General features: G+C 47.2%; 1 protein-coding gene across 2 annotated transcripts in view; it reads left to right on the top strand.

The window, feature by feature from the left end:
- Positions 1 to 12510, top strand: part of LAMA4 (laminin subunit alpha 4) — a 576642-nt gene that overhangs the window by 310960 nt on the left and 253172 nt on the right. For both annotated transcript variants that reach the window (XM_069607855.1, XM_069607854.1), the window contains exon 17: positions 9534 to 9630. In XM_069607855.1, the coding sequence (XP_069463956.1) occupies positions 9534 to 9630 (97 nt within the window). The remainder of the gene's footprint in view (positions 1 to 9533; positions 9631 to 12510) is intronic.

Below are 12510 nucleotides of genomic sequence, written 5' to 3'. Positions count from 1 at the left end.
CCTCCGCGTGTTTGCAACATGTGCAAGGGGAAGGGAAAGGCATAAAAGAACATTTGTGACTCTATCATATTTTTCTTTTTAAGTGTGACAGCAGCGGATTCAACCGACACCGTCACGCTTGCATTTATATCCCCAAATAGCGATAGTAATGCTTATATTTATTTTTTGCTACAATTCAAAGCAATAGGCTCTGTCTCACTGGAAATGCCCTTCCCGGCACTAATGTCCGCAAAGAGGAGAGTAAGTGCACCTTTGCGCTGCTGGCCAGCCCCACGGAAATGTGCAGGTTACCTTTGAAATCAAAAATAATGTAGCTACAAATGGCCTGGGACATACATTCTTGCAAAGAAAGAATTCGAAATATGCGCGATCTTGCACAGCGCTGTCATTTCACAACACATGGTAAACCCCCAAACCTTTGCCGTGATTCGGCTTGAAAAAGTATAGGCAGGAAATCATTATAATTATTCATTTATAACGCGCTTAATACCAGGAGTATTAAGCGCGGGATCGGGATTCGAACCTGTATTGCGCTGTCGGAGAAGGCTGGCTGCTCGTAAAAGCACTGAATGCTTCGTGCCGGAAATTACCTCCTCTAGAAATATTTATTTTCAAACAAATTCCAGCAACGGGGAGCATCCACAATGGGAAAAGAAGAAATATGCCCAGCATGGGCAATTTCTGGTAGAAAACCCCACCCACGCTAGACATATATCCATTGTTATGCTCTGCTGCGAGGAGCTTGACACTATAAATAGCACTTTTACTGTTTCAGAGCCTGCCAGTCTGCACTTGAAAGATTTGTTTTCCTGGAAGGATAGCTCAGGGCAACGCGCTTGTCTTGCAGCAAGACAACGCAGCGCAATACAGGTTCGAATCACGATCCCGCGCTTAATACTCGTGGTATTAAGCGTGTTATAAATAAATAATTATAATTATAGTTCCTGGGTTGAGGCCTTACTCTTGAAATAAAATAATTACTATTCGGCTCATGTTCAATTGAGCCGTCGCGTGAATGCAAGGCGTAAGAACCTTGAGTAAGGCTTTAACCTCTTGCATTCATTCCATGGCTCATTTAACAGGATTAGTGTTGGGGAGAGGAGGGACGGAACGCAACCTGCGTGTCTGCGACTCCCTTACTCTCTGCCATACAAATACTCCAGCATCTGCGCCAACATGCATTTTCATGCCGGCGCAAATACAGGAGCTCCTTATGGGGTCCAATGGCTTTATGCACCAGCAAAAAGCAGACAGACCTCATAGATATCCATTGTACATGCTCCCTGCCATCCAAGCATGTTTCATTTCAATGGGGAGCACTGCTTACCATGCACTCACGGTAAGCACTGTTCCCAGTGAAATGAGACCCTCCCACGACATGCTCGCATGTTGGGTGGGTTTCATTTCAATTGTGAACACCGCTTTCCATGCAAGCATGGCGAGTGGTGCTCACAATGAAAACTAAACTGTGCCTGGCATGCGAGCATGGCCAGCAGTGCTCACAATGAAAAGTAAATGCTGCCTGGGATGCCAGGCAGCATTTACTCAGTTTGAGTTCCAGAGTGCAAATATGAAGGACAAAAAAAGGAAGCATACAGCCTTTTGCCATTTACATTTGCACCCTGCAGTGCAAGTGATGAATATTTGGCGATGAGGATGGGCTCACGTTACAATGTAACCGTAACGGGTCCCCACCGCCAAATTATGCACAGGAGCAACATGAGCTTCTTCCTCTTTTACATGTGCATCCGAACTAGTAATAATGTTTATTCATTTTCTAGTATGCCACTGAGAGAAATAGAACAGATGCAAATTAGTAATATAATTGGCCTGCACTCGGAATAGTTTTTCTTCTCATTCTATTTCAGGTAAGAGCAGTTTCACTGAATCTCAATTCAAGTTCATGGTGGGGCCTTTGATCCCCAGGGGATCTGGGAATATTCACAGTCCAGCCTTATTTTTCACCAGAGGACCCATGAATGATTGCCCTGTCTCTCATGATCAAGACTGGGCAGGACTAAAAGAGAGTGAGCCCCACCACGAGTTAGGCAGTATCCCCGGCAGTATTACTGCTGGGGCTATTAGCGTTACCGCAAAACCCCCCGCCGCTATTAGCGCAGGTTCGCGGGTTTGGCGGAACGGTAAGTCCCCATTGGGCCCATTCGGGAAAATATCTTTTCAAGTACACATTGCTAAATGTATTGTATTTGGCATTAAAAGGTGGAGACAGAGCCTGTGGGATATTTTCACGGGAAGGGATGAACAGGGGTGTACACATTGAATAATACAATGTAAAGATAGAGCAGAATGACAGATAGAGCAGAATGACAGTGCAAGGGTTGATGGGTACAGAGTCACTGTGCAAGAGGCTAATGGTACAGTGGGGAATTTGAAGAATTGAAAACTGGGATTAAAATTGATATTTAGAGAGATGGAGTGAATACCATACTCCACAAATGCAAATAATTCTTGAATTATCGGTCCAGTAACAATTTAAAAGAAGGTAGCATTCTTGGATAATGTTTGGTCATATCTCTCTATGCTCATCCCTTCTTAAATGTTGTGCAGAAGCTATCCTATCTCATAGCCTTATTGGGCCAAGAGACACTGTGAGCGTATGAGGGGTGAAAAGCAAAGCCGTTTCCTGCAGGCCACCATTTGTCCACAAGCCATGCCTGCCAGAGAGAGAATGTTTGATGCAATCACTAACAGCTAGCTATTCTGGGACAGTGTGAAGGGCATTGTATCTGGAGACCCCTTGGTCAATGGTCACTGGACGTGCTCTCCACTTCCACTGACTGTAAGCCTTCCTGCAGTGCACAATGCTCTCAGGGCATGAGCAGATTGCCTTGAATCTCTCAGACAGACATTAGCCATCCCAGGAGACCTTCAATCACCTTAACACAGACAGGCCCACCACTTAAGAAGGGAGTACACATTTGTACATATGAAATGATATGTCATTTATAAGGCGCCTGTACACATGTGTTTCTAGGCACCACAAGACAAGGGAGGGAAGACAGAGGAAGACAGGACGAACAATACTACTAGGCCTTGTGTCATTCGGATGGTGTAAGTGCGACAACATGCAGGGGGGTGGGGAAGTGCAAGGGAGGCGGTAGAGGGAAGTGGCATCAGGGCAGCTTGGCTCTAAGTAAGTGCAGCCAGGGCACTGTGGCTCTGGGTAAGTGCAATGAGGCATGGGGCTGTAGGGGTTACAGTTGCAGCCCCGAGTGCATTGCAGGCAAAGAGGCAGTGCACGGAAGACTGGTCATGGAGGAGCCTGGTACCCAGTGAGACTCTGAGGGTACCAAGCAACCGGTCACCGCAGCAGACAGGCAGGTTCGCAAGGAAGCGAGAGAGAGAAGGCAGAGAAGAAAAGGAGGGTCTTGAGCTGCTTCCAGAACTTCAGCTGGTCCCGCTCAAGTCTGACAGGGGCAGGGAGGCCATTCCAGAGGGAGGCCCCTGCAGAGGAGAGAGATCTACCCCCCACTCTCTGTATGGAGAAGCGTCTGACCCTCAGAGTGGTAGAGGTAGCTGAGCAAAGGGCTCTACAAGGAAGGTATTTCGGAAGAGAGAGTTGGAGAATGCAGGCACCGGCCCCAGAAAGCCTTGTGGACGATGCACAGGGTCTTGAACTTGATCCTTGCAGCCACTGTGAGCCAGTGGAGATGTTTCAAGGCAGGAGAGTTCAAGGTTAAGTCTCACAGTCCTGTTCTGGATTAGTTGCAGATTGGGAAAGAGGCTGTTGCAGTAGTCCAGCCTAGAGAGAACCATGGCTCTGGAGACACTGAGCTTCTGGGGGAAAGTGAGAAAAGGTAGAATACCTCTGAGGAGGTGCAGCTGGAAGTGGGCCTTTTTGACAAGGTCTGTGGTGTGAGGAGAGAAGGAGAGAATGGAGTCAAAGATGACACAAACGTGTTTTGCCTCACAGGAAGGCGAGGGTAGAGGGCCCAAAGAGAGCGGCCAGAGTGAGAGAGGGAAGCTGGGAGCAGGCGTCCCAAGGAGAAGGATCTCCATCTTACTGGCATTAAGGCAAAGATTGTTGGAGGCACACTACTCCAGAATCGCGGATACAGTCAGGAATGAGCAAGGGAGGAGAGGAGGCTAAGGGAAGCCTGAAAGAGAGCTGAGTGTTATCTGCATAACACTTAAAGCTAGAAGAGAATGTGGAGATCAAGTGGGCCAAAGGGACTAGATAGACAAAAAGAGCCAGGGTGAGAGCATAGAGCCCTGGGGGACACCACATGTGGAGGGAGAGGTGGTAGAGAGAAAGGACCCAAATTGGACCTGGGAGGGACGGTCCAGGAGGAATAAGGTCAGCCACATCAGGGCCTGATCCGTGATGCCCAGGTTCACACATAGCCGGTTGATCAGGGCGGCTTCATTGACTGTGTCGAAATCAAGGAAAAGGTCAAGGAGGATGAGCACAGAGGGACAGCTGGAGTCAAGATTAGAGAGCTGATCTTCACAGGTGTTCAGGAGAACAGTTTCTGTGCCACTGGCTGCTCTGAAGCCAGACTGATGTTCATGGAGGCAACCAACATATTCAGTTTGAAGAGTAAGCTGGGAGATGCCCAGCTTTTCCAGGAGTTTGCCCAGGAAAGGAGTGATAGAAATCGGCTGATAGTTTACCAGACATGTAGGTTTGGCAGAAAGCTTTTTTCAGGGGGGGTGCACAAGCGAGTGCTTGAGGAGAAAGGGGAAAGATCGAAAGAGTGACTAAGAAATCAGCCCAAGGCTGGAGCGAGAGTGGCAATGTGGTCCTTGATGGTTCGGACTTGTATAGAAACATTGTCAGGTGTTGTCAGATAGAAGGAGGAAAAGGGAAGAGTAGAGGGAGAGGGGGCCACAAAGGGACTGAGAGAGCTAGTGGGAGAGGAAGAGGAAATCAAGGACTAGATGTCCTGAATTTTAGTGGTGAAATGAGAAGTCAGAGCTGTACATAGGGACTGCGAGGGAACAGGAGAGATGGAGACTGCAGTAGGATTGGCCAGCTCCTTGCAGATTTTAAAGAGTTTGGCAGGCTTGCATATAGACCCTCTTCTTGAAGAGGACAGAGAGTCTGTATTGCCTTTGAAGCAGCGATAGGCCAGTTTGTTAGAGTATGCACCTGAAGCCCTACGCTTCCTCTCAGCCACCCTGCAGTTCCGTTTCAGGGCGACGAGGTGGGAATCATACCAAGAGTTGCACTTGTAGGCAGGCTTCAGGTGGATCTCATGTCAGGGGTGAGGTTGTCCAGAGTGTTGGTGATAGAAAGATGCAGGTTAGAGAGGGCAGTGTCAGAGTGCAAGCCAGCCGCAGGAGCAGGAAGAGTGAGAAAATAGAGGCAAAGGCGTCCACTGACATTTGCTTCATGGGCCGAATGACCGAGAAGGAGGGTGGCAGCGCTGGGATAGGCTTTGCTTGAGGGACAAGAAGTTTCAGGTGAGAGGAGAGTAGAAAGTGGACAGTCCAAGAGAGAGGAGTGGTGAGAGGGTCAGAGTGGGGGATGTCAGAGGGGATGAGGAGATGAGAACATCCACGGTGTGTCCCGCAGACTGTGTCGGACCATAGGGTAGAATGGAAAGGGAGAGAGATTCGCAAAGGTTGCTGAAGAGCGCAGAGTAGGGAGTAGAAGCATCCAGGTGGATGTTGAGGTCCCCCGAGGAGGAGAAGTTGAGAGGTCGAGGCAAGGAGAGAAGAAGAGATGTCAGCTCATTCTGAGAGGTAGAGGGCAACCTGGCCAGTTGGCCTGTAGATGGTGGCCACAGTCAGAGAGAGGAAAGGAGAGATAGTCTGCAGAGCAGGCATTCAAAGGAGGAGTAGGCCAGCGTAGGAATGACAGAAGCAGGGACCAACTATGGAAAGATCAGGGCCACTCCACCTCCAGGCCAGTTGGTTCTGGCCTCAGAGAGGCTCTTAGAGCCCTCAGGGAGGAGAGTGTCAAAACTTGTGACAGTACTGGCCATGAACCATGTCTTGTAAGAGCAAGGATATTCAGGTCAATGTCTTCCAGGAGGTGGCAGATGTCAGAGGAGTGTTTGACAGCAGAGCAAGAGTTGGGAGTAGCGACGTGGAGCAGGTTGCCACATTTGAAAGACTTCCAGGGTGGGGTACAGGAGTGAGGTACAGCCAGCGAGGCGGTAGAAGGGCCATAGAGTGGGCAGAGGCAGTTGACGGAGGTGGCATAGGGGCCAGAGTGGAGGAGGAGGTGGGTGCCAGAGAGGAGGCAGAAGAGGAAGGAGGTGGCAGAGGAGGCAGAGAGGTCTTAGCAGGTGTAGCAGGAGGAGGGAGGGAGCTGATAAAACACAGGAGACATCTATCAAGAAGGAGGAAATTGGGATGAGAGCCCTGAACCATGACGGTACCATTTAGATAGACATTGATGATGGTCTTTGAGGAATGGAAGGGGGCCACAAGGACCTCCCACCGGGTGCCAGAATTAATGGGATAGGAGGAGAAAGGAGAGAGAACAGAGACCAAATGAGGGCTTCATAGGTTTGGGGAGGAAATGACTAAGAGGATTTTGGGGAGAGTCTGTCTGTAGGAAGCGCTGATGTAGGTATCAGTGATAGGGAGGCCCAAGTTGGAAACCAGGATATCCCTCTTGAATGTTTTCCTTCCAATTCTGGTGAGGGATAGGATAGGAGATAGAGTAGCAGTTGAGAAGATGGGAGAAATTGAGAGCTCTGTAGAGGGTGCAAGGAGGAAAGAGGGGAGAGTGAAGGAGAAAAAAGAAGCACAGCCCAGAGCCGCACACCACAGGAAGCACCGGAGGGGGAGGGTTCACACAGAAGGATTGACACAAGAGGCACAAGCAGGTAACACCCCACAAGCGGAACACAGGAAACAGCATGGATGGAAAACGGGGGGGACAAAAGAGATCAACAGCCAAGGAGGTGAGGGGAGGCCACTGGCCACAGCAGACCAATAGTCCCAACAGTAACCAACAGTAATCAGCAGTAGGGAGTGCAGAGACAGAACAAGATAAAAAAAAAGGTGCATAAGTTGAAGTACGCGCATTGCGAAAAACACCCAGATTGAACATTCCCAGGAGTGGGAACAGGCCGTTTTAACACAACTGCAATGCAAAAACACCCAGATTCGACTTCCCTAAAAAAAGAGGGGAATGGACCTAGTTTTTAACACAACATCAATGCAAAAACAAGCAGATTTGACTTTCCTAATAAGAGGTGAAAAAGGCCTAGTTTTTAACACAACAGGATTGCAAAAGTGCAATTGTCCTAGAGAGATGCACGAGTGGATAAGCAATACAATTCACTGAGATGCTTATAGGTGGTGAGATTAGTGAAATAAGGGTAATTAGAGGGGTGGGTCAGCCTAGTGGGGTGCAGCGATTTCTGCCCACCCTGTCCCCACCGCACCTACCTTGTCAGTCGAAGCGGGTTGACGGCTGCAGCCTTCTTGCTTCCCCGGCTGACACTGGCAGACACAATCTGGAGCTGCTTCTGTGGGAGCTGTCCTTTGCCTCAGAGTCCTTTGCTGAGCACTGCCCAGGACAAGGCTGCCCTAGAACTGTTGCTGAAGAGGTCTTCTGGACACGAGGGGTGGCAGAAGGCCAATCAGCACTCTGGTTCTGTGAGTGGAGGCAGTGGTCTCAAGGACCAGGAAGCAGGCAGCAGAGAGGAGCGGGAAGGGGATATGGCACTCTAGCACAAAACAAACACATTTTTTAAAAAGGAAATGAAAATGGGGTCGCTCTTTAGGGCAGACCTGCTTACCCCACTGCAATTCAGGTCATAAAACAAGTTAATTGTATAAAGTTCCAGGACCAAAATCTCAATAATACCACACCAGTTCACCTCTTTTATACATTTTTGCAACAGTTAAAACACACCCAAAATACCTTATTGCAATCCACCCGTCAAACATGATTGGACACAACCCTTGCCAAAGAAATCTCATATTTTCCCAACTCCTACATTTTCATTGGCCAGGTTCATCTCAATAATTGCCTTCAGATTATATTCATAACACACCTCTTCTTATGATTCGACCATAGTAGTTCATGACGATAACACATGGTTAAACATTTGGTATTGAATTACTAGCAATAACTGGCCGGAGATGTTTAAACCCTAACTCTTAATTTGCACATGGCTCGTATAGACATTTCCTGCAACATGAGATGGCTGGGTGAATGATGTCTCTTGGTTAGTGATGCCATCTCATTTCCCGAGTCACTGTTCCATTATAGCATTCCAATCTACAAATCTCCCACTTTATCGCACAATTGAAACTCCTAAATAGCTTTAGGCACCAGCTTATCATGTGTTTTACTACTGACCAAAAAAAATAACTAAACTCCCTTGGTCATGCTCTCAAACAGCAGGAAATTATATCTACTATCCATGATACTTATCAGACCATAAAAAAGGCTATTTCTGCAGCTGCTGTCTGTGAAGGCCGAAGTCGCTCATTCACCTGCTTTTATGCCATCTGAAAGCCACGTTTAGAAGTCAAAGTGCATTTAGCAAGAAAGCCCCAACCACTGTGCTTTAATTTATTGTGAAAAGACCATGTATACTGAGATTCATGAATTCCCCATGCATTTATATTGATGTGTATGTATAGTTTTACATTTGGTGGATTTAATACTTTATCTTTCTGCGCACGTGCAAGCTAATATGTATCAGTTCTGAACAAAAAGTAGCACTAAAAGTAACATATCCCATCCACAATTAAGTACAATCGATACATATGAAATTGCAACATCGCACTCAGTTTGCTGCACCCCCAGTCATCAATATGGAGCACGCAACATGAACCCTTCATAATGATGGGGTCCAGTTCTGACCACCCCAACACAGGTGCCTTGAACTTCTGAAAGGGGCCATATAACAGGCCAATAGCTGAAGGGGCTGCTTATCCTTTTCTTGCTAGACCTAAAGTAGTGAAGCAAAGGCACAATGTGCATATATGCATAGGCAATGTCCAGTAAAATGCTGGGGAAAAAATGCTGAATGCGCATTTACAGTGCATTCGGCATGGGCAAAAAAATAGAATCCCATAATGGCATATAAGGTGAGTGGTGTTGCAGGGTGTCCCCTGCTCCCCTTGCTCAGCATTATGGGTTTGGTGGTTGCGGGGATGTCCCCCGCTTGCATAACATTGAAAGCGAGGGGGAAAAAAGTTAAGAGAGGAAAAAAGTACTCTGTGACAGAATTTCTGCACCACAATTGGGAGACAGAACTAACACAGCAGGGATAGGACCACAGTGAAGAAGGTAAGTGTGCTGCTAGTACAATAATGGGTAACGGGGTGGCAAGTAGGGGGAATGGAGGCAAGGGTGAGCAAAGTGATTACTGGCACCACCGTCTTTGAATTCCAAATTTTCTGATTCGACATTTTCGGTGGCACAGTAATCACGTAGAACCATGTGCATATATTGTCGTGTCACTGATAAGTACAAAAATGTCATACATAGCATGTCAGTGAATGAGACCCATCATTTTATGAATCCTGCACATGCTTTAATACTGTTGCACTGTTGATGATGAGGTTGCAAACTTTCAACTTGCCTTTCTTAGGCCGTGGTTGGAATTCACACTCAAATCGATTATCGGAAAGGAAGAAGTGACATGCTCTACAGTCAAGCAACAGAATTACAGAAAGCGGCTGGCGAAAGTAAGTCTCCATTAACTTCTATCCTCGCCTGTTTCTCCTTATGTTAAATGATTTCAGTACATGGAAAAAATATATAACCAGTCACTGGCTTGTTTATTTTTCATCAAATTGCATGATTTAGCACATACTCCCATTCTCGGGTGTATGTCTGATCTCATCAACAGCATCCCAAAGAACAGATTTAAAAAGAACAATTTCACCAATATTTAGATATTCCCTTGAAGATTATAATTAGAACATTCCTGTTACTGCTTAATGAAATCATTATGTCTTTTCACCTTTTTTGCCTTTGAGAGTCTAAAAGCACACTTGCCTTATTCCACGCAGATCTAAGAATAGCTACCAGCTATACAACTTTCACTGCACTCAAAAAAATATTACTTAATTGGTGCAAAGCCAATTTAGGTTTGCTCGATGGATAACACCCTTGAAGCACTTAATTGGCTTCAGCAGCCACACGATAGCTCCCCTTTATCCTTCTCTTTTCTTGAAACCAGATCAGTTATCTTCACCAGTAATGAGGCTTTAGCGTCATCCCTCAGAATGATTGTACTCGTATCCATACTCCTGTCGCCCTTAGAGAACATGCACAGCAGTTCTAAAATTAATATTCCCCAGGTCACCAACATTGAATACCTACCTTGGAGAGTTTTGCTTTTCTTTTGTTGCTTTGAAGGTGCTAGAGGTTCTTTGTTAACCATTTTCACTGTGAGTTTAATTTTTGCACTCACCAACCCTTCTGTCACTGAGAGCTTGAAGAGATAATTTCCTGAATGTAAATCATGCAGGCTTAACTAACGAAGGGTAATTGTACTGGTCCGGATGGAATCAATGTAGAGTTCCTGAGAGCCTTTACTGGCAACCTTCTTTCTAGATTTCTGGAGGTGTTTGATGGTTTAACATCAGAGGGCTTTGTGATGTACTAGTCTTACAAGCCATGCAGGGACATCATTTCACCAAAGTTCCAGGGGTAGCTGAAGTGAAATATCATGACCCTTGACCACTGATGAAATCACAGGAAGTGATGTCATTTGACCCCTTCCCCAAGTGGCTTCACAGGACGTTATGGCACACGATCTTCAGTAGGGTCTAACAACCGAGTTTCCACCTAGTACATTCAAACACTCACTGTCACATTCCTACTTCTTCACCCACCAGTCACTCACTCATACACCTCACTCATACACCATCTCTCACATCCACTCTCACTGCATTCTCCACACAAGCACACACCCACCCAGAACATTCAAACACGCACACTATCACATTTCTTCTCATTCACCCACCACTCACTGACCCATAGCACATACATACATCTAACACGTACTTCATACATGCAAAATACACATCACATTTAAAAAAAATAAAAGCCTTCTTACCTGTTTTACCAGCTTCAGTCTGTCACTCCAATCCACTCTTGGCTCCTCCGTGCTGCTCACAAACAGGAACCAGGAAGCTGGGGGAGCTTCCGGGTTCCTGTATATGAGCCGTGAGGAAGCCATAGGAGAAGGGGTTGGAGCTGAACGTCACATGTGACACGTGCCACATGTCATCATCAGCTTGCCCTACTGAGTGCTTCCTTCTCACGCTGCAAGCTCCAGCCCAGCTTTCACCCTGTGGGGTGAGGACTGGGCTGGGGCCCCCCCTAGACTGGTGTCTAGGAGCTTACATTAAAAAAAGTTTTGTTTTTCTAAAATACAGGGGTAGAAAGGGAGACTGCAGGGGTAGCAAAGGAGACCACAGGGGTCACAGCTGCAACCCCTGGCGACCCCAAAATGATGTCCCTGAGGCCACAATTGCCGTTTGGCCAAACCACACAAAGAGACATTGGGCCTCATTACAACTGTGGCGGCCACGGTATGAACGGTGCCGGTAAAACCACCAATACAAATTCTGCAGGGATTCCGCTCTGTACGCCTGGTCAGACCAGACATGCAGAGCGGCACCCGCTAGCAGAACAGGACGCTAACAACGGTCCCGTTAGGTTGTTAGCATCCACCCCATTCCCATTGAGCCCTATGGGGACTCAATGGGAATGGGGACGTACCGGGTTTGGGTCCCGCGAATGGGAATTACCGGGCCCGCAAAAGTCAGAATGGCCCGGTAAGTCCCCTTTTCGGGACCCGTGTTTGGGGCTAGCCATGCCGGTAAAAACGGCATGGCTACCTCCAAACTCGTAATGAAGCCCATTGTTATCAAAGAATTACCGACCGGAAAGGATCTGATCAAAGTTGACCAAGTGGGTTTTGTCAATGGGAGACTTGGCTTGGCATGTACACACCTGCTTCATTATTTGATGGGTATTGCTGAAGAATGGTAAAAGGATTCATTGGACATGACTATAGATGCTGAATATGGGCCTCATTACACGGTAGGCGGTAAACCATGGCGCTATTAGCGCCATGGTTCATGCCAGTAATTTACCGGTACCGCCTTGGAGGAAAGGGGAATTACCGCCCCATTCCAAGGTTGGTGGGGCGGTAATTCCCCCATCCACCATTGCCCTTCCCCATTCCCATATTTGCCCCATAGGGCTCTATGGGAATGGGGAAGGCGCTAATTACGGTACCGCAAATTGCGGTACCGTAATTAGCTCCACTGGTCCCTTTGCGGGTTGGTTTTTAACGCCTGCAAAAAGCAGGCGTTAAATTCCCCAACCCGCAAAGGCACCTCGTAGTAAGGCGGTAAAATACCGGTACCGGTAAACCCTTACTGCCTACCGTGTAATGAGGCCCTATGTCTTTTTACATAGAAAGATGCATGTGCCCATGGAAGCTCTTTGATGATTTGTATGCAGTGGGAAATGTATGAAATTACTTCAAATGCTATACAAATCCCCAGGGGCATGTTATATGCTAACTATGTCAGTTCCCCCTACCG

Source organism: Ambystoma mexicanum, chromosome 4q, assembly GCF_040938575.1.
Source record: "Ambystoma mexicanum isolate Mex_15411 chromosome 4q, UKY_AmexF1_1, whole genome shotgun sequence".
In the NCBI taxonomy this organism is placed as follows: domain Eukaryota; kingdom Metazoa; phylum Chordata; class Amphibia; order Caudata; family Ambystomatidae; genus Ambystoma; species Ambystoma mexicanum.
This window is presented reverse-complemented; position numbering and strand designations above follow the sequence as displayed.